This window comes from Lissotriton vulgaris, chromosome 4_1 (assembly GCF_964263255.1).
Source record: "Lissotriton vulgaris chromosome 4_1, aLisVul1.2, whole genome shotgun sequence".
Taxonomy (NCBI): Eukaryota; Metazoa; Chordata; class Amphibia; order Caudata; family Salamandridae; genus Lissotriton; species Lissotriton vulgaris.
In genome coordinates, this window is record NC_141691.1 from 2018355230 (window position 1) to 2018382771 (window position 27542).

General features: G+C 49.1%; 1 protein-coding gene across 1 annotated transcript in view; it reads left to right on the forward strand.

Annotated features, from left to right (window-relative positions):
- Positions 1-27542, forward strand: part of TONSL (tonsoku like, DNA repair protein) — a 419298-nt gene that overhangs the window by 314834 nt on the left and 76922 nt on the right. The window contains exons 16-17 of the mRNA XM_086966418.1: positions 1492-1615; positions 13116-14158. Coding sequence (XP_086822544.1) covers positions 1492-1615; positions 13116-14158 — 1167 coding nt within the window. The remainder of the gene's footprint in view (positions 1-1491; positions 1616-13115; positions 14159-27542) is intronic.

Sequence of the window (27542 nt, forward strand, 5' to 3'; positions counted from 1 at the left end):
GCAGCTCCAGAACAGGAAGGCAGTTGTATCTTGGAGTCGAGAGACGAAAGAAGAACTCATCCTGGACGAACTACTGGCGCTGCCGTAGCTCTGTCCTGTGCACCATCATCCTGCCTGTTGGCGCTGCCACAGCCGTCGTAACCTTCATCCTTCACCGTCGTCCGGATCTGCTGGCGAGGCCGCGGGCCGTTGTAACTGTCATCTGCATCGGGACCTGCTTGGCTTCTCCACGGCCCGTCGACCATCCTTCATCCATATCGGGACCTGCTTGGCTTCTCCACGGCCCGCCGACCACCCTTCATCCATCTCGGGACCTGCTTGGCTCCTCCACGGCCCGATCAGCAACCACGCCGAGCTCGAGGATTGAGAGCTATTGAACTCATTGGTAACTAAGACTGTCCCGCTACCCTTTTCCTCAACTAGAGATCAGAACCGAGGGGACCCCTGAGTCCAGACCTCCTTGTATTATATCAACGTAACCTAAGAAGTGCATATAAAGTCTCGTTAACCTTCAATCTTGTGTGGTGTCCGTCTGTGGGGGGGAAGTTACTTATCTGTACAGTCGTTGGAGACGGCTCTCCCTGGAGACCTCTCCCCGTAATCTCGGCCGACCCTCCCGGTCCGTCTAACAATGTACATATTGTTTATAATCATTAAATAAATACACATCTTCATATGTATCCTTTTGTAGTGCTCACCAATCAGTTTATCACTACTCAAATCCAAATCATCATACGTCGCCAAGCTACACTTCTGTAACCACCTGAATTGAACATGCCGTTTGTAATGCTTAATGCTACGAACAGCACTTCACATTGGAAGGGCTACAAATTCTATTGCAATACAAGTAAATATAAAATGTGATTCCAGAATCTTTGTAAGCATTCCAATGTTGTAAGTTGGCAGATGTGTGGTCTAGAGCCTTCTTATTTATCTCTGCAACATAATTGAGGCAATGTCAGAAGCACAAGTTATTTAGCCTTGTTGAAGCGTTTGTACATGACCACATCGTCTCTTGCCTGGCACTCGGTGCTACTCTTTCCAAAAATGTGAATCTAGAGAAGACTTGAGTTAAAAGTTACAAATCTGTAACATTCCTTCTCTGTGCCTCCCCTCAAAAAAGGGAAAGTCAAATGAGCCCGCAGGGTTTGTCAGCTATATAAATAGATCTAAAATGGTGTCAGAGTATGTGTTGCAAAGAAGCATAACCAGTATGTTAGGTGAGATGTAGGCATTGCTTCCTGGTTGAGGTGAGAGCTTAGTGAATGAAGAAGTGAAGTGGCATGCAAGTATGTTTATATCGAGAAGATGCTAAAGTCTGAACTCATTTTGCCACTTTCCTTGTTTGGCTTGACAGTGCTCTTGGCAGCTTATTGGACGTGAGCACTAGCAGCTTCCATGCTCCAGCAGTGCTGGATTTGAATGAAGAGGTATGATGCTAAGCAGCTGTGCTCCAGCTAAAAACATTGTATTTATATGTTATTTTCACAGGGTGAAACCCCGCTGGGCAGCCTCCAGGAGTGGACTAAGATGTACGGCAAGCACTTGGATCAGGAAACCACACAGAAGCGCAAAAACACAGAGAGACTGCTCCAGGAGTCTGTGTCTGGCAAATGTAAGAAAAATTAAATGAAGAAAGTGTGGAGAGTGCACTCCGTTTGGTTACCTAATAGTAAACCTATTTAGATCTTTTTAAACTATTTATGCGTGCCCTGTGTGATTCATGTTAGCCTAACATGTAAACAGTAATGAAAGTGGTCAAACCCCGTCAGGCGGTTTGAACTCACACTGGCACTGCTTAAGGGGTTAATACTCACAATAAACCCAGATTCACAATTTTATTTTGCTTTTCAAACAGAAATTATATTCTTTCAAATAATTTGAATTTTTTATAGAATTCAATCTGGTGTGTATAAACCAAAGAACTTTTTGAAAACATCACTTTTGTTGAATGTAACATTGGTTATACAATCAATTATGGTTCAAACAATCATATTTTGTGACTCAAACATATAACATGACATTATAAACGAATCATAAAGATCATTGTTGGACAGGCCACGCGAAGGGCCGCTCCCCCTCTGCCCGACCAGGCCCGAGCCCGGTCCCTCAAGTGTCACACACCACCACTTCACGTTTTCCGTCCCCTCCGAGACACTTGCCTCTGAACATACCGACCTCGTGGGCCCGATCCACTACCGGCCCGCGCGCCCAGCCTGGGCGCCATCTTGGACACTCCACCACGAGGCCGCGTGGCCCCCGATCGACCCCAACCCTGGGCCTGGCCAGGCCTCAGACATCCCGGCACCACCATCCACCCAGGAGGTGAGCGGACTACTTGGCAGGTCAATGGGAGAAAGAGGTGTCGATGGCTCTCCCCCACCAGGTGCCGCTCGCCCACAACCTCCCCGGGCGCTGGCTCCACCCCCCTGCTGGGTGTCTGGACTCCTTCATCCCGGACCCCCCGACCTCCAAGTGCGAGGGTCCGGACATCAAAGGGCACCAGCCCTATAACTGGGGCAGCTCCAGAGCAGGAAGGCAGTTGTATCCTGGAGTCGAGAGACGCAGAGAAGAACTCATCCTTGACGGGCTACTGGCGCTGCCGTAGCTCTGCCTTGCGAACCATCGTCCTGCCTGCTGGCGCTGCCGCAACCTCCGTAACCTTCATCGTCGTCGGGACCTGCTGGCGTGGCCGCGGACCGTTTGTAACTACCATCTCCATCGGGACCTGCTGGCTCCGCCGCGGACCGTCGCTTCCTTCATCCATCTCGGGACCTGCTGGCTCCGCCGCGGCCCGATCATCTAGAACGCCGAGCTCGAGGATTGAGAGCTATTTTCATCTATTGGTAACAAGACTGTCCCGCTACCCTTTTCCCAACCTAGAGACCAGAATCGAGGGGACCCCTGAGTCCAGACCTCCTTGTATCATTTTACCGTACTTAAAGATTTGCTTATAAAGTCTCGTTAAACCTTATCCTGGTGTGGTGTCCGTCTGTGGGGGGGAAGTTACTTGTCTGTACGATCGCTGGAGACGGCTCTCCCCGGAGACCTCTCCCCTTATCCTCGGCCGACCCTCCCGGTCCGTCTAACATTGGTGGCCAGCGGCGCGATCCGAATCACCGCATAATCGTACAGAAAGTAGCTCACCCCACGACGAAATCACGATGACAACCAAAGAAAGCGGATCCACCGAGAAATTTCAGATGGAGAAATTGGACGAGTACAGCCATCGTGAATTAAAACAATTCTGCATTGAACTAGGTATCGCTACCACCGGTCTAAGTACCAAAGACGATTTCAAGCATGCCCTAGAGTCCTGGGCAGAAACCGGGGCCGTCGGAACCACCGACCAAAACATCGTAGCAGTAGAAAAAAACACCACGGCCCCCGAGGAGCGAAGAACGGGTCTCTCGCAAGACGAGATCCGGGAACGAGAAAAAACACGACTACATGAATTAGAAATGGCCCGGCTCAAAATGGATGTTGAACTTAAGTTGGCCGAACAGAAACTGAGCTTAGAGCACCTGCGTCTCCGAGAAGAAAGGGAGGAAAAACAGAGACAAAGGGAGCTCGAGGAAAAAAGACTGGCATATGAACACGAGCGCAAACTAGCTGAGATAGACTTACGCAAGCAGAACAAAGAATTAGGGGTGCCCGAGCAACCCCGCACCAAAGGGACAACAGATAAGAAGGTACACATCCCCAAGGATGTCGTTCGAGAATACTTCCGAGAGGACGACATCCAGCAATGGTTCAAGGCCTACGAAATCGCTATGACCGCCCACCGGATCGATCGAAGCGACTGGGGAGCCGGTCTATGGGGGAGATTCCTCAATGAGGGCCGCGATGCCCTGCTACAGCTCCCGGACCATCAGATGACCTCCTATGACCACATGAAAGCTGCCCTCCTCACCCGCTATGGGCTCACACCCGAGATGTACCGTCAGAGGTTCCGAGACTGCACCCGCATCCCGGGTACAACTTGGGTGGACTACGTGAACTATTTTAGCCGAGCCTTCGAGGGCTGGATCAAAGGAAGCAATGTCACAACTTACGAACAACTCTTCAATCTCATGGTGGGGGAGCATCTATCAAACAATTGCTTCATTGAGCTCCGGCAGCACCTCCTCGACAGCAAATTGACTGATCCACGGCAGCTCGCAGCCGAGGCTGACCGGTGGGAAATCACCAGAGTGGGCCGAAATGGATCCTATGAACAGAACCGGAACAACAACGGTCAGCACCGTCCCCGAGGAGGAGGAGGGGGCCAAGGACGAGGAAGAGACAACGCTCCGGTCGCCCCCGCTACCAGCACCACCCCCCCGGCCAACCGGGGCAGCACCCCGGCACGACCGGGATACAGAGCCAATGTCACGTGTCACCGATGCCAACGAGTCGGCCACTATGCAAACGACCCAAATTGCCCACAGTACCAGAGCCCAAGACCCCGCCAAGTGGCCGCTGCTGCCCTGGGGGAAGAGCAGATCTCCGAGGAGCAGGAAGAATATGAGCAAGAGCATCAAGAATGGGAGCCAGCCGCCATGGCTCTAGCATGCTTAGGGGGGAAAGACATGGTCCCGCGGGTCCCCCTACCCGCTAACACCCGAAAGTACAGACAATGGGTGAGCATCAATGGACGCCAGGCCGAAGCCCTCCGTGACACCGGGGCCAGTGTAACAGCCGTCCGCTGTCACCTGGTGACCCCAGAACAGTTCCTACCAAACATTCTCTGCCCTGTCCGTTCAGCCGATAACTCGGAAAGTCTGTGTCGGATGGCCTGCGTCCCTTTCGAATGGGGAGGGGTCTCCGGCATGTTGAAAGTGACGGTCCGAGATGATGCCCCCGTAGACTGCCTCCTGGGAAATGACCTTGAAAGCTCTCCGTGGGCGGCCGTAGAACGAAGAGAACACCTGGGGATGTTAGGCATCCCGGACTGGGCGTGCGTCACCACCCGGTCCATGGCCGCCCGTGCCAATCCCCGACCAGAGGAACCCGAATGGCCGGCGCCTCCTCCCCCGGTCGCCCCAGTCGAAGACACCGACCGTGCCGTCCCCCCAGAACCAGCTCAACCTCCGGACCTCGCTGGCCTCGACCAGTGGCATCAAGAGGGGGGACCCACACAGGAGCAGTTTCGCCAAGAGCAGAAGACCTGTCCCTCCCTCGAGGGACTCCGCCAACAAGCCCTCGCCCAGAGCGCAGGGGATACCTCCGGAACACATTGGATCTACTGGGACAATGATCTGCTATACAGTGAACAAAGGATCGCGGAGTTGGGGGCCAGCCGAGTGCTAGTGGTGCCCCTCCGTTTTAGAGACTTCTTGCTAAACCTGGCCCACGATGTCCCCCTGGCTGGACACCTGGGTCAGGATAAAACCTACAGCCGCCTAGTGACCCACTTCTTCTGGCCCAAAATGAAGAATGATGTACTCCAGCATTGCCGATCTTGCCCCACGTGCCAAGCCAGTGGAAAGAGTGGCCGCAAACTAAAAGCCCCCCTGCAACCATTTCCCGTGGTCACCACCCCGTTCGAGAGGGTCGGGATAGACATTGTGGGGCCCCTGGACCCCCGTACAAAACAAGGACATCGGTTCATCCTGGTACTGGTGGACCACGCCACCCGCTACCCTGAGGCTGTTCCCCTGCGAACTGTAACAGCCCCGGTAGTCGGCCGGGCCCTGATGGGGATCTTCTCCCGTGTGGGCTTCCCCCGAGAAGTCGTCAGCGACAGAGGCACGAACTTTATTTCCAAATATATGAAGTCCCTCTGGCAACAGTGTGGGGTCACCTACCGATTCACGACCCCCTATCACCCTCAAGGAAACGGACTCGTTGAGCGGTTCAACCGCACGCTCAAAGGGATGATTGGGGGGTTGGAAGAGCCCCTCCGTCGCCAGTGGGATGTGCTGCTGCCGTGCCTCCTCTTCGCATATCGAGAGGTCCCCCAGAAGTCCCTCGGCTTCAGCCCGTTTGAATTATTGTATGGACATCCCGTACGTGGGCCTCTCAGTCTAGTCAAGGAAGGCTGGGAAATGCCCCCTCTAAAGAACCCTCCAGATGTCTTCAAATACCTCCTAACCCTCCGCAACCAGACCCAACGGTTCAGAGAGCTGGCAAAAGCCAACCTGGAGGCCAGTCAAGAGGACATGAAAAAGTGGTATGACCAAAATGCCTCCTCTATCGAATTTGAACCCGGACAACAGGTATGGGTGATGTCCCCCACCGAACCCTGCGCCCTGCAAGACAAGTGGACGGGGCCCTTCAAAGTAGTCGAGCGCAAGGGTCCTGTCACCTATCTAATCGACATGGAATCTTCACGGAACCCCCTTCGAGTCCTCCACGCTAATAGACTGAAACCCCACTTTGTACGTTCAGAACTCAGCCTCCTGATGGCCACAGACAATGGAGCCGAAGAAGACTCCGAACCCCTCCCTGACCTCCTACGGACTCGGGAGAAAGATGGCTCCGTGGAGGGGGTCCGACTCTCGGAGGCCCTCACCCTGGAACAACGCCAAGAATGTCGAGACCTTCTGTTGCAGTTCGCCGGCCTGTTTTCCCTCACCCCAGGTGTCACTTCCTGGTGTGTGCACGACGTGGACACGGGGGACAGCCCCCCTATCCGCCACCGGGCCTACCGCGTACCGGATCGGGTACGGGCCTGCATCCAGGAAGAAGTAACCAAAATGCTCACGCTCGGGGTCATTGAGCCCTCAGACAGCCCCTGGGCCAGCCCAGTAGTACTGGTCCCCAAAGCAGCCACTCCCGGCACCACACCGGAACTCCGGTTCTGCGTCGACTACCGGGGCTTGAATGCGGTCACCAGAACAGACGCACACCCCATCCCCCGAGCAGACGAGCTAATCGACCGCATGGGAGCTGCCCGCTACCTCAGTATTTTCGACCTGACGGCGGGCTACTGGCAGATCGGCCTCACACCCCGAGCCCAAGAACGATCTGCATTTTCCACTCCTGATGGCCATTATCATTTCAAGGTCATGCCCTTCGGCATGAAGAATGCTCCCGCAACATTTCAGCGGCTCGTCAATCAGGTCTTGGCCGGGCTCGAAGGATTCAGCGCCGCCTACCTAGACGACATCGCTGTGTACAGCCACCATTGGTCCGACCACCTCCACCACCTCCGAGCGGTGCTACAGGCCCTTCAGCGAGCTGGCCTCACGATCAAGGCCAGCAAATGCCAAATTGGTCAAGGGTCCGTAACCTACCTCGGACACCAGGTGGGAAGCGGCCTGGTGGCCCCTCTGCAGCTCAAGATTGCCGCCATCCAGTCCTGGCAGCCCCCCATCACCCAGACCGAGGTACGCGCCTTTCTGGGACTCACGGGCTATTACAGACGGTTCGTGAAAGACTATGGTACCATAGTGGGGCCCCTCACAGAACTCACGTCCAAAAATCAACCCAAGAAGGTCAACTGGACCCCAGATTGTCAAACAGCCTTCGAACAACTGAAGGCCGCCATGTGCTCCGCCCCTGTGCTCCAGGCCCCCGACTACAGCCGGGAATTCGTCGTCCAGACGGATGCCTCCGACCACGGCATTGGGGCGGTCCTGTCTCAATTGAACACCGAAGGCCTTGATCAGCCAGTGGCCTTCATCAGCAGGCGACTCCTACCTCGAGAACAACGCTGGAGCACCATCGAGAGGGAGGCCTTCGCCGTGGTATGGGCCCTCAAAAAGCTCCGGCCCTACCTCTTTGGCACACACTTCCGGGTGCAGACCGACCATCTACCCCTGCAGTGGCTGATGCAGATGCGGGGGGAGAACCCAAAACTACTACGTTGGTCCATCTCCCTACAAGGGATGGACTTCACTGTTGAACACCGGCCTGGGCCAGATCACGCCAACGCGGATGGCCTGTCCCGCTTTTTCCGCCTCGACGAGGAGAGTCCCCAAGAGGATGGGTGACTCTCCCCGCCTTCAGCTGGGGGGGACGCATGTTGGACAGGCCACGCGAAGGGCCGCTCCCCCTCTGTCCGACCAGGCCCGAGCCCGGTCCCTCAAGTGTCACACACCACCACTTCACGTTTTCCGTCCCCTCCGAGACACTTGCCTCTGAACATACCGACCTCGTGGGCCCGATCCACTACCGGCCCGCGCGCCCAGCCTGGGCGCCATCTTGGACACTCCACCACGAGGCCGCGTGGCCCCCGATCGACCCCAACCCTGGGCCTGGCCAGGCCTCAGACATCCCGGCACCACCATCCACCCAGGAGGTGAGCGGACTACTTGGCAGGTCAATGGGAGAAAGAGGTGTCGATGGCTCTCCCCCACCAGGTGCCGCTCGCCCACAACCTCCCCGGGCGCTGGCTCCACCCCCCTGCTGGGTGTCTGGACTCCTTCATCCCGGACCCCCCGACCTCCAAGTGCGAGGGTCCGGACATCAAAGGGCACCAGCCCTATAACTGGGGCAGCTCCAGAGCAGGAAGGCAGTTGTATCCTGGAGTCGAGAGACGCAGAGAAGAACTCATCCTTGACGGGCTACTGGCGCTGCCGTAGCTCTGCCTTGCGAACCATCGTCCTGCCTGCTGGCGCTGCCGCAACCTTCGTAACCTTCATCGTCGTCGGGACCTGCTGGCGTGGCCGCGGACCGTTTGTAACTACCATCTCCATCGGGACCTGCTGGCTCCGCCGCGGACCGTCGCTTCCTTCATCCATCTCGGGACCTGCTGGCTCCGCCGCGGCCCGATCATCTAGAACGCCGAGCTCGAGGATTGAGAGCTATTTTCATCTATTGGTAACAAGACTGTCCCGCTACCCTTTTCCCAACCTAGAGACCAGAATCGAGGGGACCCCTGAGTCCAGACCTCCTTGTATCATTTTACCGTACTTAAAGATTTGCTTATAAAGTCTCGTTAAACCTTATCCTGGTGTGGTGTCCGTCTGTGGGGGGGAAGTTACTTGTCTGTACGATCGCTGGAGACGGCTCTCCCCGGAGACCTCTCCCCTTATCCTCGGCCGACCCTCCCGGTCCGTCTAACAATCATCCAAAATTAAGAGTTAAAGGTGCAGCCCGCCCGATGCATTTCAGGACTCCTGTCCCTTCGTCAGGGGCCTCAATCTGCAAAAAACCATAATACCAAACCTTTAATCAATTTCTCTCTCATAATGTTGTAATCATAGCAGAGCAGCAACAATTACCAATGAGAAAAATGTGTGAAGATCGGTTGTCACGCATCTATGCTACACACAGTGGGCAAGTGCCCATGGAACATACTGCCTTCACGAACTACAATATCCACAAAGTCTTCTCAATCACAACAGTGGTAAACAAGATCTCTTTCACTTAATGACAACTGGAAGGTACCTGTTAATTCATGTTTCCTTTCCTAGGAACAGAATAGCAAAATCCTCTCCTTTCTGTAATGACAAGTGTACCATGCTTTGTAAGTACTTGCTAAATAGATGACTTGCCCTTAAACAAACCGTGTCTTAATCATTACCACATACCTCAAAATTGCTGTAGTGAGGAAGCACTAGTCAATCAATAAAGTTCTATTAAATGCAAAAACAGGCTCTTCTGTGTTGACCACCTGAAACAACCAAGGAAACACTCATTTACTCACTAATTTAAATCTTGCTCTCTAGTTTCTCACAGTCAAATGGCCGTCTTACCTCTAATGCCTGTGGTAGTACATCTTGAGTTTGAGTCGCAAAATATGATTGTTTGAACCATAATTGATTGTATAACCAATGTTACATTCAACAAAAGTGATGTTTTCAAAAAATTCTTTGGTTTATACACACCAGATTGAATTCTATAATAAATTCAAATTATATGAAAGAATATAATTTCTGTTTGAAAAGCAAAATGAAATTGTGAATCTGGGTTTATTGTGAGTATTATCCCCTTAAGCAGTGCCAGTGTGAGTTCAAACCTCCTGACGGGGTTTGACCACTTTCATAAATGTAAGGAAAAGACTTCAGCGATTAGCTGGTGTGTTTTGGGAGGTCATCTATTGCCATTATATATCCTAGCTTGTGAACACTGGGTTTACAGTTGAGTAAGCGGCTTTCAACACAGGGCTTTAGTTCCAGACTATCACTGTAAACTGAGCAAAGGGAAACATTAGATTAGTTACTGTAATATTGCAACCCTTGTAGCCGGAGGTGAAGGTGGCTACTGAATGACGGCCTTGAACTGTAGGAAACAGGAGATTACTCACCTATGAGAAATGGGGCAGAGCGCAAACATGTAGGGGCTGCTATTATATTACCGCGTGAGACCACTTTGTGAAACTGGAAAGGTGAGGGGCCCAGATGCAGGAATCTAGGAGGGCTAATGCTGAACTTTGAGGTGGTGATGGACACTTCTGGGCACTTAGTTGAGGAATATCGATGATTAGGGTGTAGTTAGTGGAGGAGAAAGTTAAAGCAGGTGCACAATTAGAATAGGAGTTCTCTATAACTTTAAAAACTATTGCGGTGGAGTGTACCAATACATCTCTTTCAGCCGAGATGTCATTTTCCTTAAAGGATTCTGCTGAAGTTGCCTCTGTAGGTATTGTGTGCTATCCGTGAGAAGTGTCTTGAAATACTCCACCCAAGCATTCTCACATATGTTCTTATTATTTGCTGCCCTATGGCATTTTTACATGTCATTTACTTACTTCCAGAACCTTTTTGGGTCATTTTGCTTAGAAGAACATAGGAGCTTAGCCCATAGGATTTCATGCTTACATTTTGTTTAAGGACCATATCTCCTGTTCGAACCTTCTCCGGTTATCTCATCGGTTATTTATTAAAGCAAGGTTATGCGGAGGCATTGCAGATGCTGAAGTGTTCTATTAATCCGAGCTCTAATGAAGCGTCCATATGCTCAGGGGTAGACGCCTTAACATAAGTAAATTCTTGCACCTTTATGTAGGTATTTAACCAGATATTTTGCTACTAAACACTCCGTAAAACTTTCTCAGACCTTTACTAGGTTTGACTCTCATATTAAACCAACTTCAACCGTCTCAGCAGCTGCCATTTCTTGGACGCTGTCTGCATCCCACTTTAGACGTTTTGCATTTTCAGTATGTGCTTTTTCTAGCAGGGCTGTATCCAGGCCCAGCGTGCTCAGATTGGCTCTGATGCAGATGTTTTGAGGTGATGATCACTCTCAATATGTCGGCCAGTTTTAAAGTCTATGATTTGACTGCATAGGCTATGATTCACCATGGTGCATTCTAAATAGGAGACCATTTTATTTAAGGACCTTGTCCACATCAGCGGGATGTCACCCAGAAATCTGCCATTCAGTGTTGTTCATACTGCCAGATCGCATGCTCTTAGCAATTTGTGGCCAGTTTTTCTTGTCGCTTATAAATTGGAGTACTATGATCTGGCAAGGCTTCATGAACATGTCTTTGTATATCATCTAGATCCTCATCAGGGATCTGAAATACATTTGATTTAAAGTCTCAGGTGATATACACCTTAAATGCTGTACATGCCCTTCTTAGCTCCATCAGGTGATCAATCAGTTTGTTCACCACCAGACATTTATCTCTTGGATTAACATAAATGTTTACTAATATTAGGGGTTTCGCCAGGTGCCGTGACGAGCCATCCAAGCGTAATACCAGCAGCCATGGTTCCTGTAAGTCCACTACAGTCACCTTTGCAGTTAAATTGGAGCTCACATTAAATGATAAGCCACCTTTTCCTCTCCCAAAGGCACTACTTTTGTGAGCCGGCCTGCTATGTTCCACAAACCCTATTAGGGGGATACTGGACAATGTCCACGTCTCTTGAAGGGCTAGTACATTAAAGTTTTTCAAGTATTCTGTCAAGGAGGCATCCTCTATTTTTGCAGATAATGCCCCCAGATTCCAGGGGGCTGCTCAACTGTTCGTATTGTGGTTTCACTTAATCTTCTGTCCTTTACATGTTCCATTGCACGGGCTGACAAACGTCGACTCCAGATTTCTGTATCACAGTGCTTAATCACATTTCTTCTTTTTAAGTCAGCGTTTGATCACTTGTTGTTTTAATCATCAACCCGAGAGGACTAGGTGGGGTGGACCTACCCACTGCACCTTTCAATTAAGAAGTTGTTGTTCCTTTTGCTCTTTGTTGAATGGTCTTGCTGTAGTAATAAAGAGCGGAAACTATCTTCTTGACATATTACTACCCTTGCGCCCCAGTTTTTCAGCAATTCTTTTTTGGCTAGTATTATTGTTTGAAGACCTAGAGTATTAAACTTGCCCAGGATAGGTTCTGTTACTTGTTTACCTTGAATGGGCAGAAATTTGAGCGAAAAGATATCTTGTGACTCTACCTGGGTCAATCCCTGAGCTCATCTGATTAATTTGTTGAACATTTGCTCGGTTTAGTGTATCCTGGTTTCCCCTTGATTTAAATTCTGGTATCCATAGTAGTTTTAGTATGTGACTATTCTGTTCCGTGGGATCAATATGCACAATTTTGTTCTCTTACTCTGCTGCTTAGCTTTCTTCTCCTCATAAATATTAGCGAGGTGATTTGGGCAGGTTTTCCATCAGCGTGATTTCTGCACTCACAACACAGTACTTACCACCACCTGGCTCGAAGTTTTGTGAAGCTGCTATTTAGGACCCCATGAGAATTTGGTCTGCGTAATCTGTGGGGCCAGAATCTCCTATTTCGACTGATATCCCATCCCCTAATTCTAGAAACTATAATATTTTTCTCCCTGGAATAATGAAAAAAATGCTGACAATTTCTGCCGTCTCTAAGTAGATAAAATTGTCAGCGAGAGGGACGGGAAGGTGGATGGGCCAGGCGAAAGGTCACTGGAGTGGTAAAGGAAGGGCCTGTCCTAGGCTTGCAGAGTCTGTTTCCCTTGCACAGCTGCAGGGGGTAGGCAGCCACTGACTGTGCTGCTTCCTCCAGCCCCTGCGGCATAAAAGAAACATCTAGTGTTTGTAGACGTGATAATTCTGTGTCCGGAGAACAACATGTAGGCAAATCAGCAGTTGGTGAAATGCAAGGTAAAAGACTGCACATTTCGATGGACAGGGTCATGTGCAATCTATCTGCAGTCCCCAAAGTGGGGAAATCAGACATTGCGCTTGGATAAATGGCATTTTTAGTACCGTTATTGATAGGCACTAACTTTAATTTTTTTTTCCGCAGTCCGCCAGGCCACTATCCAAACCACTCGAGACTTCCAAGACAGTGAGCTGTTCGATGCAGAGAACTCACAAAGCCTGACGCAGCCTTTGTCCCGCACCGAGGCCACCGTTTGCCGCACTGCAGACCCAGCGAGGAGGAGGCCACGCCAGGACAGTGGCGAGCCTCGTCGAAGGTCATCAGGCTCTTCAGGAATGCAAGGATCAAGCGTAAAGAATTTTACTCCCAGGCTCTCCAGCGACAGTGAGGAGGAACCCAACAGAGAATATCTTCCAGTCAGCAGTCCTGAGAGAGGAAGAGCTTTGGAGGAGGAACAAGTTACTGAACAGCATGAGGACAACTGCATGACTCCTCTGAGGCCAGTTAAGAAACGTCCTAGACTGATGGATCGTAATGCATTACCTGAAACCGGAAGGTCAAATGTTCCCAAGCAGCCGAATGTCCATGATAGCCTTCCAAATGTAGACAGTAATAACTATTCTCATCTGGGAAACTCTAGGCATAAAGAAGCAGATTTAGGCCTACCTAATGCAGGGAGAGTGGCATACCAGAACACTCTCCGAAGCCTAGGCAGTGCAAAGACCATACGCTTAACCCAGACTTTAGCAGACTCTGCCACCGCACCGCCGGATCCCAAAGCGAGAGTGGCCTTGATTCCTGCTGACCAGTACATTGCTGATGATTGGTTGGAAGATGACCTTGGAATGACCAATCCCAAGAAAAGGAGCCGGTGCGACCCCCTGAGCCGGCTTGAGGAGGCTACTGGAACTGGAACAGACAGTGACGATAGCGACACCTTCCTCCCTAGAGACAAGGTGGCCCCCCACCGGTCTACTAACCGCTCACTATCCCTTAGCAAGAAACGCTCTCGCCAGACAAGGCTAACACAGATAGTGGACAGGACTGTGGTGGGACGGACAAAAGATGCTTCTTGGGGAAACAGGGAAACTGACAGTAATGCCTCTATTCCACGGGTTACTGATAACAGCATCAGACGTGCCCCAGCATTGACCAGCTCAGACATAAACCGACTAGAGATGACTGTGGTAAGTAGATTTGGCATGACATACTCAAATGTAACATATTACTGGAAAACATTTCCTATTTTGTGCTGATGCGCAGATAGTAGTATAGTGTTTTCCTAACTTCACTGTGGTGTGATAGTTTATATGAAGATGTTCATTTAAATGTATAGCATATCATCCCTGTAGGTTGGAGATTTGCTTAATATGCTCCGCAATAGTTTTCTGAATTGAATTGCCTTGTGTTCTCTTTGTTCCCTTATGCCTCTGTCTAACTCTAACACCTTTGACAAATGGAGAATGTTAGGATTGCAGAGCCCTTCTTCTATTCCTAAAAGACCCTAGTCTCCCTCTCCGCCCTTCCTCCATGGTGTTGTGGTATTCATCACAGTAGGGGAGGTAACCAGAGCATGTTTGCACTGTATTGCTTTATATTAAGGATGTTGAAAAGCTTGCACACGAGTGACCTTGCCCGTCTGTCTTCAGCACTCACATGCCTCCTTCCTAAATCCAGTCCTTTTCTCCACCTGAGGAGATTTGGATGTCTCTGAACATCATTTGTGTTTTTTTTCAAACAATACCGAATATTTATTCTTTTCTGATGGTTTGGTAGTCTGTTTCCCTTTTAGCGTTCTCATATCATGGACTTCAGCTTACGCCACTGCTAGGATTTTCAAAGAGTTCTAATCATTTGTCAGCCAAGGATGATAAGCTTTCTTCACTCAGGCTCTCATGTGCAAAGAAGGGGTCCCTTAATCTGCCAATTTGTAGTGAGGAAGGCTTCTAATTCAGTGATTGAATCACTGCAGTGCCCTCACCGCAAGTGCAGCCCTGAATTGCCCGTCGAAACCTTTCACCTCTGCGCATCCTGAAGTGCACAACTAGCCGTGCCTTAAGGCTTTGCTCCTCAGTGGCACATGCACTGAACCTTACATAGTTCACCTTCAGGGGGCGAGCGAGCAGTCTGAGAGAATACAAATCTGATGTGACGCCTGCAAGTTGCAATGGAACTGTTTCACAAGGGTGCATACTCCAGTCCACAGAAGTATGCCTCAAGGTGCTCCTAATGCCCAATCCTCAATCCCTGCCCAGTAAAACCAACACAGGTGTAATTCAGTGCACAAAGATGTTTTGGGGCATGGCTTGTCATACCCCTTCTTACCCAATGAGCCACAGACAGGTCGCAATAGTGTATATCCTAAGGACCCCACATAAAGGGTCTATAGAAAGACCAACATGGGAAAAATGTCTCTTCACTACACTGACAGGCAAACTATGAAGATGAGACTTTCTACATCCAAGGACCTTCAGCAAACACTGTATGTCCTGGCTATTAGGCACTCTTTAACGAGTCCCCAAAAGGCTGGCTTGTGGAGGGGCTGGTGTTAGCGCGTCATGAACATGGGGATGGCTCAGGGCCTTTGGAGGCAATGTGGGTTGAGATGGTGCTCTTAGGGGGTCTCATTCCCTCAACCACTTCCTTTTCCCTCTTGTTATCTCTTTACAGCAGATTTACCTGGAGGGCCCTACAGGGCCACAGGAAGGCCACCCTTTAAAATATATTGCACCAGATGGCTTCTTCATTCAGGCTCAGGACACTTGCTCATCCTGCACTAATCTGAGGCTTAATGCTCCATTCTCACATTGGTTTTCCAAATATGGTTGGATTGTGTAACTTCTGGTCTACTTCTGGTCAGCTGTATGAGGTTCTCTGTCATCTTTCCCCACTCTCTGCCATTATCAACTAAGAGTGCTTTACAGCATGGGAACCATGAATCCTTGAGAAATAATCCCCTCTTTAGCAACCTTCATAAAGAGCACAATGCTGTCCTGGGTGGATATTGCTGGTTCTGCTTGCACCAGTTCCATTGCCTTCAATCTACTGGTTCCTACACTTCATTATTCACCAGTCCCATTGGTGTGTGCCCTCCTGTGAATCTGGCTCTGGTTCTTTTGCTAGCCCCTTGAATGTGTGTGCTCAGCACTGATTGGAAGGTCCTTCTTGGCATCCGGATGATCTACAACTCACTGGGCCAAGACGTCCAGTAGTTTGAAATGGTCCAGTTCTGGATATCGATTTCTCTCATAGTACAGCAGAAAGTCACTGTTGCTAGGTAACCGTCAGTGATGCAGTAGGGAAGGGAGAGATGACTCTGCAGAGCATGGAAAACCTGTGAGGAAATGTCAGCTTCCCACACCAAACAGGTAGGAAGGGTTTTCAAGACTGGGTGCTAGAAATAATGTGTGCGGCAGCCATGTCCATTGGCAGGCGAACAGCCACTGTGTGTATCCGTACACCCAGTTTGCCTTTGGACACAATTATTCCACCATATTAATGTGAAACTTGCACAAGTCACTTGCCACCATACATCTGAAACATAATGTCAGGTGAGGGATCCTAGTTTGGGGACTGGACAGATTTTTTATTGAGAAGAGGAAGTAGACGATGATTGGGAGGTGTCGTTCTTGTTAAAGTAATGAGCAATATAATTGGAACCTATCCTCAATAAAAGAGGCATATAGAGCATAAGTGGTATTTGATCCATATAGCGACTGCACTATTGTTGTTTTGCCATTCAGTATTGAAAGTATTTTTGTACAGCCTCGCCTTAAGATTATTATTTTCTTTTATCCACCTTTATCTGATGAAGATATACTAGGTGTAGGAACTGAATAGGCCTTTCACTAGAGACGGAAAGCAAGTAGTCACCTGATAGGGGTACATTTGAGAAAATCTGTGCACTTGACTAAAATAACTGACACCATTATCAGTCATCTCATAGTCTGGTACTTAGTCAAGCAGAAACCATCCTCACTTTCATTATGGGTTAACGTTGGATGACTCAGAGTCATCTGAACTAGGCTATGCTGTCCAACAGCACAGTAAAAACGTTGAGCACTTCCGAAAGGAAGGAACTGTTGTGTAGTTCCTACAAATCTATATAGGATCCCTGCATTTAAATAAAATAAACTAAGGGATTGGTGTTCATACTGATTTCAGACACCCCCAAAGGATATGTTGGCCTTTAGACCAGGTAGCTCACAGCGCCACCATAAGCCCACCTCACCTTACTAAGGGGCGAATAGTTTCTGGCAACAATCGAACATGACAACCCTTGATCCTTCAAAGATCGTGGAAACAGTACAGTACTTTTCGTTCAGTCACTCATGCTCACTTCTTCTCAGAGAGATATACAGAATAAACAATGGGGACATTTTCAATAGCCATTTATTGAACCAGCTACATTCTAGTATAAAATGTGTGTGCTGCGACAACCTTTAGACAGGAACATATTTATACGATTGCAAGCACTGACAGAGTAAATAAAGGGTAGAATTCTACCATGGTGCTAAAACAGTGAATATATGCAGGCATACAGATACATAACCACAATCAAGCATACTCCTAAGATGTGAACCCTAGCTAAGTGCACCTAGCATGTATGTAGGTGTCAAGCCAAGAATTTCCCTAGGAAAGAGACAACCCTATTACGTGATGGGAGAGAATGATGGACCCCGTCTTGGTCTCGATTTGGACACCCCGCAAGGGATGTCAGATCACTTCGTTTGGAGTTTCTTTGTGTTGGGACTCTAGCGTCTCGTGTCAGCATGGAAGCTTCTGCTCTGATTTGCCCAGTGAAGATGTGGTGCTTATATACCCAAAAGGGCCCTCAGGGGTTTTATCTAGATGTGTCATGGTACTGTGGGCCTGTCTTTCAAAGATGACAATAGTGGTGACTTTTGTACAGAGTTATTATACAGAAGATGGTAATCCTGCTGTGGCAATACTAAGAATCCTCATTCATAATAAATTAGGCTAGTTTTCGAAGAAAACCACACAACATTTATTCGGCACATAACTAGGCAGAAGGTCAGCGCCAGAGCCGTTATGTAGAGCAAGGTAGAACAAATGTAGGTAAAAGGTTGTGCGGCTACCAAGGCCTATATTGAGGTACATTGGGGCTCACAACAGAATTTGGGGTGGTACCGAATAAAGAAATAGTTTACGGCTGCACAGCTCATTCAAAGCCATACAGAGGGTTTTTGTTATGCAAGTTTTGCAGTGTTTTCTGCTTAGTAAAAGACCGATTCAAGTCTTATTTATAGTTTTACATTTTTTCAAAAAGAGAAAAAAGTTGGAATGGATCCCGCATCTTGAAAAGCTTCGTCAAGGTCAAGATTATTTCCCACATACCTCAAGTACCTGAAAAGGAGAAAGCCTCTGAATCGTTCTGGGGCCAATTTAAACCAGATACACTCTCCTTGGCGATACAAGGCATATGGGGCAGGCGATGGCTCCTCACAGGTGTTGTTCCTGCTGGGTAATGCAAAACGTAGTTTTGTACTCCTCTTCGTCACATGTGCCCCCTCCTCTTGTTTTGGACAGACCATATCTTCAGTATTAAGCGATTAGGGCTTGTTCCAAGTCCTCAGGGAAGACCGTGACCACCAAGGGTTATGCCTTGGCCAAACGTGCTCTTGACACTAGTGTGCCTTTTGTCAAAGCCCAGAGGAAGTTCAGCTCCCACTTTGGATGCATTGTTGGGAAGCCAGAAGCAACCAAATTGCAAGTTTTCTTTTTGTTTCAACATCTTCCTCCACTTAGGAGGAATGAACCTTGGGGGCTCGTCCTTTCCTCCAAAATATTCTCCTGAAGCCAGGAGAGGTCGGGCTGGTTAGAACCAGTTGCAGCCACTAAGAACTGATTAATTCGAGCCTAACTGATCGATGGAGTTTAAGTTCCGAGGCATTGGCTAACACAACACAGGAAATGGAGAGATGTCAGTCGAGCAGAGCATTGCTGCTCATACATGTAATGGAGGAAGATTCTTCCCTGGCACCCAGAGGCATTTCTAGCATCAGGAAGGGGGTCCATGAAGAAAGGAGATAAAGGATTTCATGTCCGCTGTGGGCAAAGACTGTTGGCAGGAAAACTATCATTTTGTGCAGAGTCAGACACTGTGTCCCAAATCGACCCCACCATACTGCAAACACTTGATACAACACACGTAAAATCAAAGATAGTTCACACAGTAAATATACTAAAGGTATAGCAAGAGCACCTTTTATAGAGGATTAGTTGAATTTTACAGTGGAAACTAGCTGGGGGCCTGTTGGAAAGTGGGTTATTGGTAGGGGCAAATTTAGGTCTGCCACTGGCAATAAGGCCACTAACGCATGATAGGTCTCAGCATAGGTCTTAGAAAAGTATTCCTTTGCTCAACCCTTGGTAACGTGGCTGCGAGCAGACAGGCTTAACTTCAAAGACAGGTATGTAAAGCATTTAAAAACCCCATTTCAGTAAATAATTAAGACACAACACAAAATAAAAATCCAACACCAATTTATAACAATAGGTAATATTTTTATCTTTTAAATGACATCCAAATGAAAATAATCCACTGTAGGGAACCAGAGATATGAATTTTTAAAGATTAGTCAATTTCTAGTGCGTAGAAACCAACAGTGCCCCTTAAGTCATTTTGTTTTCTCTGTCAGGGACATACCTTTATAAATTGTTCTGAAGAATTCTCACCACTGTAGTGGGCCGCCTTCTTCAGCTTTAGGAGAAATTCAACAATATAATATTGTTGGATTTACTACTACCATTCTGGGAAGTCTTTGAATGGTCCGGCTAGTCCTCTCCTATCAATATTTAGTAATCAATCACTTCCGACCATGTTAACCTATGGGCCATGGGGTTTGCAATGGGGAAAATGGCCTGGGCCACTTTTCAAGAACCAGGGTTTATAAAACCATATTTAATAAGTATTTCCCTAATTTGTACAGGACCCCCCACCCCCTGTGCAACTAGGGGAGACTTCAGGGGTTCTGAATCTGCAGAAATATTGCAGATCATTCTTACCCAATTCTTCTAGCATCAAAGTCGAATTTGAGCAGCTCTTTAATACAATGTGGGGAGTGAAATGTAAAATTTCACTTTACCCAGGCATATAAAAACTCATTTTATAAGGGCGCTCCTTATAGATAACTGTCCCCCCACCCCTGGGATACCTAGCGGTGACCCTGGGGGTCCCTAATATGCAAAAACATGGTAGGTTTTTCATTTTTAAGGGTCCCTACCACCAAAGACGAGTTTGTGCACAATTTAATATTTAAGAGCTGTCCTGGCCACCAGGGATGCTTTTAAACTGACCTCAGGCTTCAGCACAGCACACATGCTAGTGCAGAAACTCTGCTAGCTAGGGTGTCCTAACTGTATTCTAATGTGTTCCTTTTAGCTTGGCCCTGGCACTGGGCCTGGTTAAACAGAGCCCAGGGTCAGTCGGAGTCAGTTAACACCAGTTCCAGTCAGCAAAAAGTTGGGGGGTGCCCAAGGCACAGGATGACTATTCAACAGGGCCTCTTCACTATAGTGCAGTTAAATAGTCCTGTACCCATAATCTAACAATGTACAACCATATATCATGCGTTACCCAATAGTCTGGTATGAGGGGAGCACACATTCAGGGGGAGATGTACTCTTCTTTCAGTGAAGAAAAACTCTGCCATCAAACATGTTGTATTGAAATGCGGAGCACCACCATTAGGCTCCTAGATTGAGTCCATTGGAGGAAACTGTAAGCAGGCCAGAAAAATGAAACTTGAGAAGGCACTACTGCTATTACAGGCCGAGGTTTGTCCCAACAACTGTGTGGTCTCTACTACACCATGTTTTGGGGTCAACCCAGCAGAGCCTTTCACCATTGGTTAGGAGGTACTGCAGCCTGTCACCATATTTGCTGAGAGTCAAGGCTCCTATATGCGTCAAAGTCAATGTAGAAACCTGTCATAGGCCCCCACTCCCATCCAAGCAATCTCCCAAACAGTTTTATTTATGTCTTCGTTTGTCAAGCAAGTTTATAAAGTGTTATATCTTTTTGGTTTAGTCTCTGAGAAACTCTTAAATGGTTTATATTGGCAGTCAGTAACAAATATTAGAACATTGGAATGTTGGAAGCTCCGTTGAAAACAATGGAGTGCTCTGGGCTTATAATGGCTGGTATAAGCCTGGAGCTCCAACATTCAAATGCTTCTTTGTTCACAGCTCTGGCTGTGAACAAAGGCTTCAGGGAGCCTGAGGAGATTCCAATCCACTTGCGCTCCCTTAAAGCTTTGTTTTTATTTGTTAGAACATTCTGCCCTCTAGTGGCAGAATGTTCTAATAGCCTTATAGCTCTTCGTAGCAGGGCTATACCGACTATTAAAGTCCGTTGTCCCTTGTTAAAGGTCCTCGCCTCGGACCTTTAACGCTGGAGAGGGCCCTTTAATAGCTGGTTTAGCCCTCTACAGCTGGCTATATGGCTATATTAGAACATTGTAATATTGGAAGCTTCATTGAAAACAATGGAGTGCTCTGGGCTTATAATGGCTGGTATAAGCCCGGAGCTCCAACATTCCAATGCTTCTGTGTTCACAGCTCTGGCTGTGAACAAATGCTTCAGGGAGCCTGAGGGGATTGCAATCCCCTCGCGCTCCCTGAAGCCTTTGTTTAATTTGTTAGAGCATTCTGCCCTCTAGTGTCAGAATGTTCTTATAGCCCTTCGTAGCTGGGCTATTCCAGCTATTAAAGTCCTGCTGCCTTGGTAAAGTCTCTCTCCTTCGGCTCGGGCCTTTAATGCTGCAGCGGGCATTTAATAGCTGGTATAGCCCGCTACGGTGGGCTATAAGGCTATAGTAGAACATTGGAATGTTGAGAGCTCCATTGAAGACAGTGGCACAGCAGCGGTGTATATGAAATGGTATAGGCCCGCTTCAGTCATTTCAAGGTTCTAATAAACAACCTCTACCTTCCTTAATCCCTGCCCGTGCTGCAGGGCACATTGGAACCTTCCCCCTCCCTCCTCCCTAGCTCAGAGTTACTTGAGCATCGGAAGGAGGGAGGGGGAATGCTACTCAGCACCTGGCTCACCCTGGCTTGGCTGAACTACAAAAAGCAGTTCAGCTAATCTGGGAAGAACCAGGGACTGACTTCAGCCCCTTTTCACAGCTCTTGCTGTGAATGTTCAAAAGCTAACCGCTGTGGCCCTGCGCGTACTGTTAACTGTAGAACTTTCACAGCAAGAGCTGTGAAACAAAGTCCCCATGGACCTCGCTCCCCGAGACACCTTTTTTACTAATTAGAACATTCTGCCTTGATGGGGCAGAATGTTCTAATACCTTTATAGCCTGCCATAGCTAAGCTATTCTGGCCATTAAAGTCCCACTCCCTTGTTAAAGGGCAAGAGCGGGCCTTTAATGGCATGTATAGCCCGCTATGCTAGGCCATAAAGCTATATTATTCAGTGGGTAGGACCTCTGAGTTATTAAGGGTATCCTCAGAATTTTTACATCTTGATACATTGCAAACTTACATCAGAGTCGAAGATTTGTAACAAATATAGTCTGATGAATACCTCTGCCCACGAAATACTACAACTTTAAAATATTTCTCCAGACTTCGGATTAGAACCATTAACTTTTCATAGCATTCACCGGTGTGGTGCTAGATGATGCTGTGCTCCTCCTTATAGGCCCCCCCCCCAGAAGTGATGGTGTAGACCCACATATAACTGCCACTCTAGCGCGCAGTTGTCAATTCCTTTCTTTCCATGACTTTGAATACAAATCCAAAGGTCCATTTCCACTTTTGTCTGTTTTCAATGGCATCAAATTAAATTCATTGTGCAAGGGCACGATGTTTGCTCCTTAAACTACAGGCTTCAAACCATGCCTTGCCCTGCAGAAAACAGATGCCGGTCATGGGCCCATTCAAGGATTGTCTGTAGGAAAGTGCCCCTTTTTGACATGGTCACCCCATCGTTTTTGACACTGGTACTGATGTTTTTTTAACTAATGTGCACTTGGTCCCTGCTAACCAGTCCTCAATGCCAGTGCTCTTTCCCTGACACCAGGTAAACTAATTCAATTGGTGCACAGTTTGGCACTCCTGTAAGTCCCTAGGAAATGGACCCCTGGTACCTAGGGCATGGGTGCAAAAAAGAGTCCCTAAGGGCTGCAGCATGTATTGCATGGAACTTACTTCCTCCCTGTATAAAAACAGCGCTCAGCCTCCTTGCTTTTAGGAAAGCGGTAAAAACCTGGTTATTCAGGACTTAGCACATCATGTTACCCCTTCTTGACACTCGTAGCCATCACTTTACAGCGCTTAGACACCTCAGGGCAGTAATGCACTTTATAAATCCAAATAACATAACATAACATTGTGCCAGCTTAAGGGACCCTGTCACGTGGCTCAGTTAGGCCTTGGGAGAAATACTGCCATTTTAACATGCACAAGTTTCTTAAGTTGCCTTCTCTTTCACACTGACTTTTGATACACATTTCCTTGCAAAACCATTCCATAAATACACTATCACTACACCTTGAACATTTCGTACAAGGCCTTGACACATTGTGCAAATGTAGTTATTTGTTATTTCGTCTATGAGGCGACGTTGCTATCAAAGAGACAATAAACAATGTCCGCTCAGCTGAAGTATCAACACGGAAGCATAGATGTCATTGTTATAAGTACACATGCACTTCTTTGCTCAAATTAGAGGAGCACTCAGCTGTCACTTGCGAGGTCATCAATGTGATGGCCTTTCCTCTCAGCTGGTTCCTGTATATCCCTCTGCGAGGAGGGATGTCCTACTTGCTACCAAGACAGGAACGTACATGCCTTGTCGCCAGGTAATGGGGAGTTATATCATCCAATAGAGGATTTTTGACAGAGCGCACACACCATAGGGAAGTCCATAAGGGATTGCATAGTACGAGTACACTAAACACAGTACTTATATGCCAGCATATATACATTGTTTTAGCTTGATGATGGAATTATTCATTCTTTCCACCATCCTTGTACTACTAATCACTTTTATCTGCATCTGTCTATTGATCATTGCAGTGCATACATTTTGTACAAGAATCACGGTTCAATAAATATTGAAAACTCCCCTTTGTGTATTTCTTGTATATCTCTCCGAGAGCGCACGAGTGAGTAAGTGGTAGGATTCTAGATCTGTTACCATGATTCCTGGGGGATCAGGGATGTCCTGTTTTGAGGTTGCCCAAACCATTTGTTACCTGTCTAGGTTTATGGGGGGCTTATGGTGGCACTTCGAGCCTGCTGGTCTATAGGACAACATATCCTAAGGACGGTGAATAGAAGCAGTCTGGAACCAATCCCAATGTCTATGTTGCACAGCAAACGTGCAGTTCTTACTGGAAAGTGGAAACTGTACACCAACCCCCCTACAAATTGCATGCAGCCTGCAACTGTAGTCTGCGTGTCATTATGCAAACCATGAGCGAAAACAGGACATGGCACATTCACTGTGTGCCATGCCAGAGTCACTGCTTGTAATATACGGAAGTCAACCCCTACAGCATCCTTTCTAGCCCTAATCCAGGATGCATTATACTGCATGTGAGGGCATCAAGCGATTTACAAGAAGGAGGCTTAGACTTTCGATGTCACACCCAACAAAGCTTAGGGTTTAATCTTAGAAAGTGGTGCTTAAATCAGGGGAAAACAGCCTCCTAGGCGGATACAACCCACACACTTATATACTGAAAACTGATCAGCACCCACTAAGTGTCCTTATCTGAAAGAAACACGTAGTGATAGATTCCTTACCTTAGAATTACCCCCAGGCGTCAGACTGGATCCTGAACGTTTTGTTGTCAGCAGTACCCCAGTGTGTCGGTCGGCATTGTCGTGCGGCTCCGCGTGCGTTGTTGGCACCGGGATGACGTCGCCGGAGCTACTTAGACGCACCAATGTGCGCTGACGTCAGTTCTTTCTTTTTCCGCGCCAGCAAGCGCTGATCCGGGAAGAGCAAGTACCCCCGGTCACTTTTTGACTAGGTTTTTCGAGGCCTTTTACCTCCATCTTTTCGAGTCGATCGACTTCTGGTGTCGTAGGGATGCCCGGGTTCAAGAACTGTGGAGACTGTCACCGCATGATGTCGGTGACGGATCCACACCGCGTGTGTCTCTACTGCCTGGGGCGCAACCACAACCCCAAGTCGTGCCCCGACTGCCGGGCCATGGGGCAGAAGACTTTGCGGGAGCGGTCCCGAGAGTAGCTTGAAGTCCGGCAGTCGGCTCTGCACCGCTTGAGGTCCCGAAGTCGTCACCATCATTCTTCTGGATCTAAGTCTTCGCACTCGGGGTCAGGTAAGTCGAAGCATTCCACGAAGAAGTTGAAGAAGCATCGTCGCTCTTCGACTTCCCCTCGCGCGACGCAGCAGAGAGTGCGGGCGGTGCCACCCCCGCGGCTCTGGTGGAGCCTTCGACGTCGCGCCCAATCTACCCCACTTCCTAGGTGCGGCGGCGACGCCTGCCCAGGTGCAAGAGTTTTTTGATGCCATAACCCAACTCTTTGGGCCGTCTGGCCCTGCCCTGACTAGGGTTCCTATTAGATGCTCCGGCCCCGGTGTCGCCAGCGGCTCCGGCGCCGCAGGCCCCACAAGGATTCGGAATCTGATCCGGATCAATGCCATTCTGCCTAGTGACACCTCCACCGGCGCCGATCTTTCTGTCACGCTTCCGACGTCGCCTGCTCCTTGGGACGACGTCATTCCCAGATTTAGCCCCGACCGGTCACTGTGCCGGATCGACTTTGCCAGACGCCGATACCGATGGGCCCTTTTGTGCCCTATGTCCTTCCTCCGTATTTTGAGCCTGTTCCACAAACTTCAGAGGAAGGGGAAGAGTGGGAGGGGTCTGAGGACCCTCTAGCACAGGACTGTGCTTATGATCAGGACTGAGCAGAGGATTTGGTGGAGGCCAGTGGTCTTGACACCTCTCCTGACCTTGGCATGCTGTCTCCTCCTACTGTGGCTTCAGAGGAGGGAGCGAGTTACGCAGTGGTGTTGCGTAGGGCAGCCGAGGCTCTCCACCTGGAACTCCCTACGGTTGCCGTCAGGACTAACCTCCTGACAGAAGTGCTCCAACCGGCGGCTACCTCTTCGGAGCCCTTGTTGCCCTTTAACGAAGCACTTTCTGACTTTTTATTGGGCACCTGGCCCAGGCCCAACACTGCGGCTCCTGTGGATCGAAACGTGGCCCAAGCAAACCTCCGGCTCCTAGCGACACCCTCTTCCTCACCCAACACCCCACCCCGGAGAGCTTGGTGGTCCAAGCCTCCACGTCCCAGAGCGCGATCCCTACTGCACCATCGGATAGAGAATCCAAGAAGCTGGATCAGTTTGGCCTTATCAGCGCCCCTCGGTGTTAACAAAAGTGATGGGGGTGGTCACAGCTCATCTGCACAGATCAGGGGTTTCAGTCTTCCCCTATCTCAGCGACTGGCTGTCGAAGGCGGGCTCGCCCCAGGCAGTTGTCTCGCACCTCCAGACTACCGCCGACCTCCTGCATTCGCTGGGGTTTTCCATCAATGTGCTGAAGTCGCACCTGATTCCCTAGCAGAAGCTCCTTTTCATCGGAGCGGTTCTGGACTCTGCGCAGTTTCGGGTTTATCCTCCCGAGCAGCGAGTCGGGGACATTCAGGCTATTATTCCGATCTTTCAGCCTCTGTCCCAGGTTTCGGTCATGATGACGCTTCGACTACTGGGTCTGGGGTCTGATGGCCTCCTGCATCCTGCTAGTGGATCATGCCAAATGGCATATGCGGGCTCCGCAGTGGAAAGTTAGGTTCCAGTGGGCACAGCGCCAAGGCAACCTGTCCAATCACGTCCAGTTCTCAGAGGGCACCTCAAGACAATTGCAGTGGTGGCTCACGAATCACGATTGGGTCAATGGCAGATCCCTCTCCCTTCCCCAACCGGAATGCACAGTGGTGACGGACGCGTCCCTTCTGGGATAGGGCGGCAACATGGGGGAGGCAGAGATCAGAGGCCTCTGGTCTCCGGCGGAGTCCAAGCTCCACATCAACCTTCTGGAGCTTCGGGCGATCCGGCTTGCACTGAAGGCATTCCTTCCTTCTGTCATGGGGAGGGTAGTGCAGGTGTTCACCGACAACACCACCGCCATGTGGTACTGCAACAATTAGGGCGGGTGGGGTTGCACCTCTGGGCTTGGCTGGAACATCAGAGCAGGTCCCTGGTGGTTCAACACCTGGCAGGGTCCTTGAATGCAGGGGCGGACAAACCCAGCCGCTGGTGCATGATGGATCACGAATGGCGTCTGAACTGGGACATGGCGCAAGGTCTCTTTCAGCAATGGGGAGAGCCTTGGTTAGATCTGTTCGCCACCGAAGAGAATGTGCAATGTCATCACTTCTGCACAATGGAATTTCCAAGGTGGTATTCGCTCTGCGACGTTTTTCGTCGCGAGTGGAACTGCGGTCTGTTGCCTTTCCGACTATACCACTTCTGCCCAGAGTGCTGAAGATCAGGCGCGACCGGGCCCAAGTCATCCTTGTGGCTCCAGACTGGGCTCGGAGAGTATGGTATCC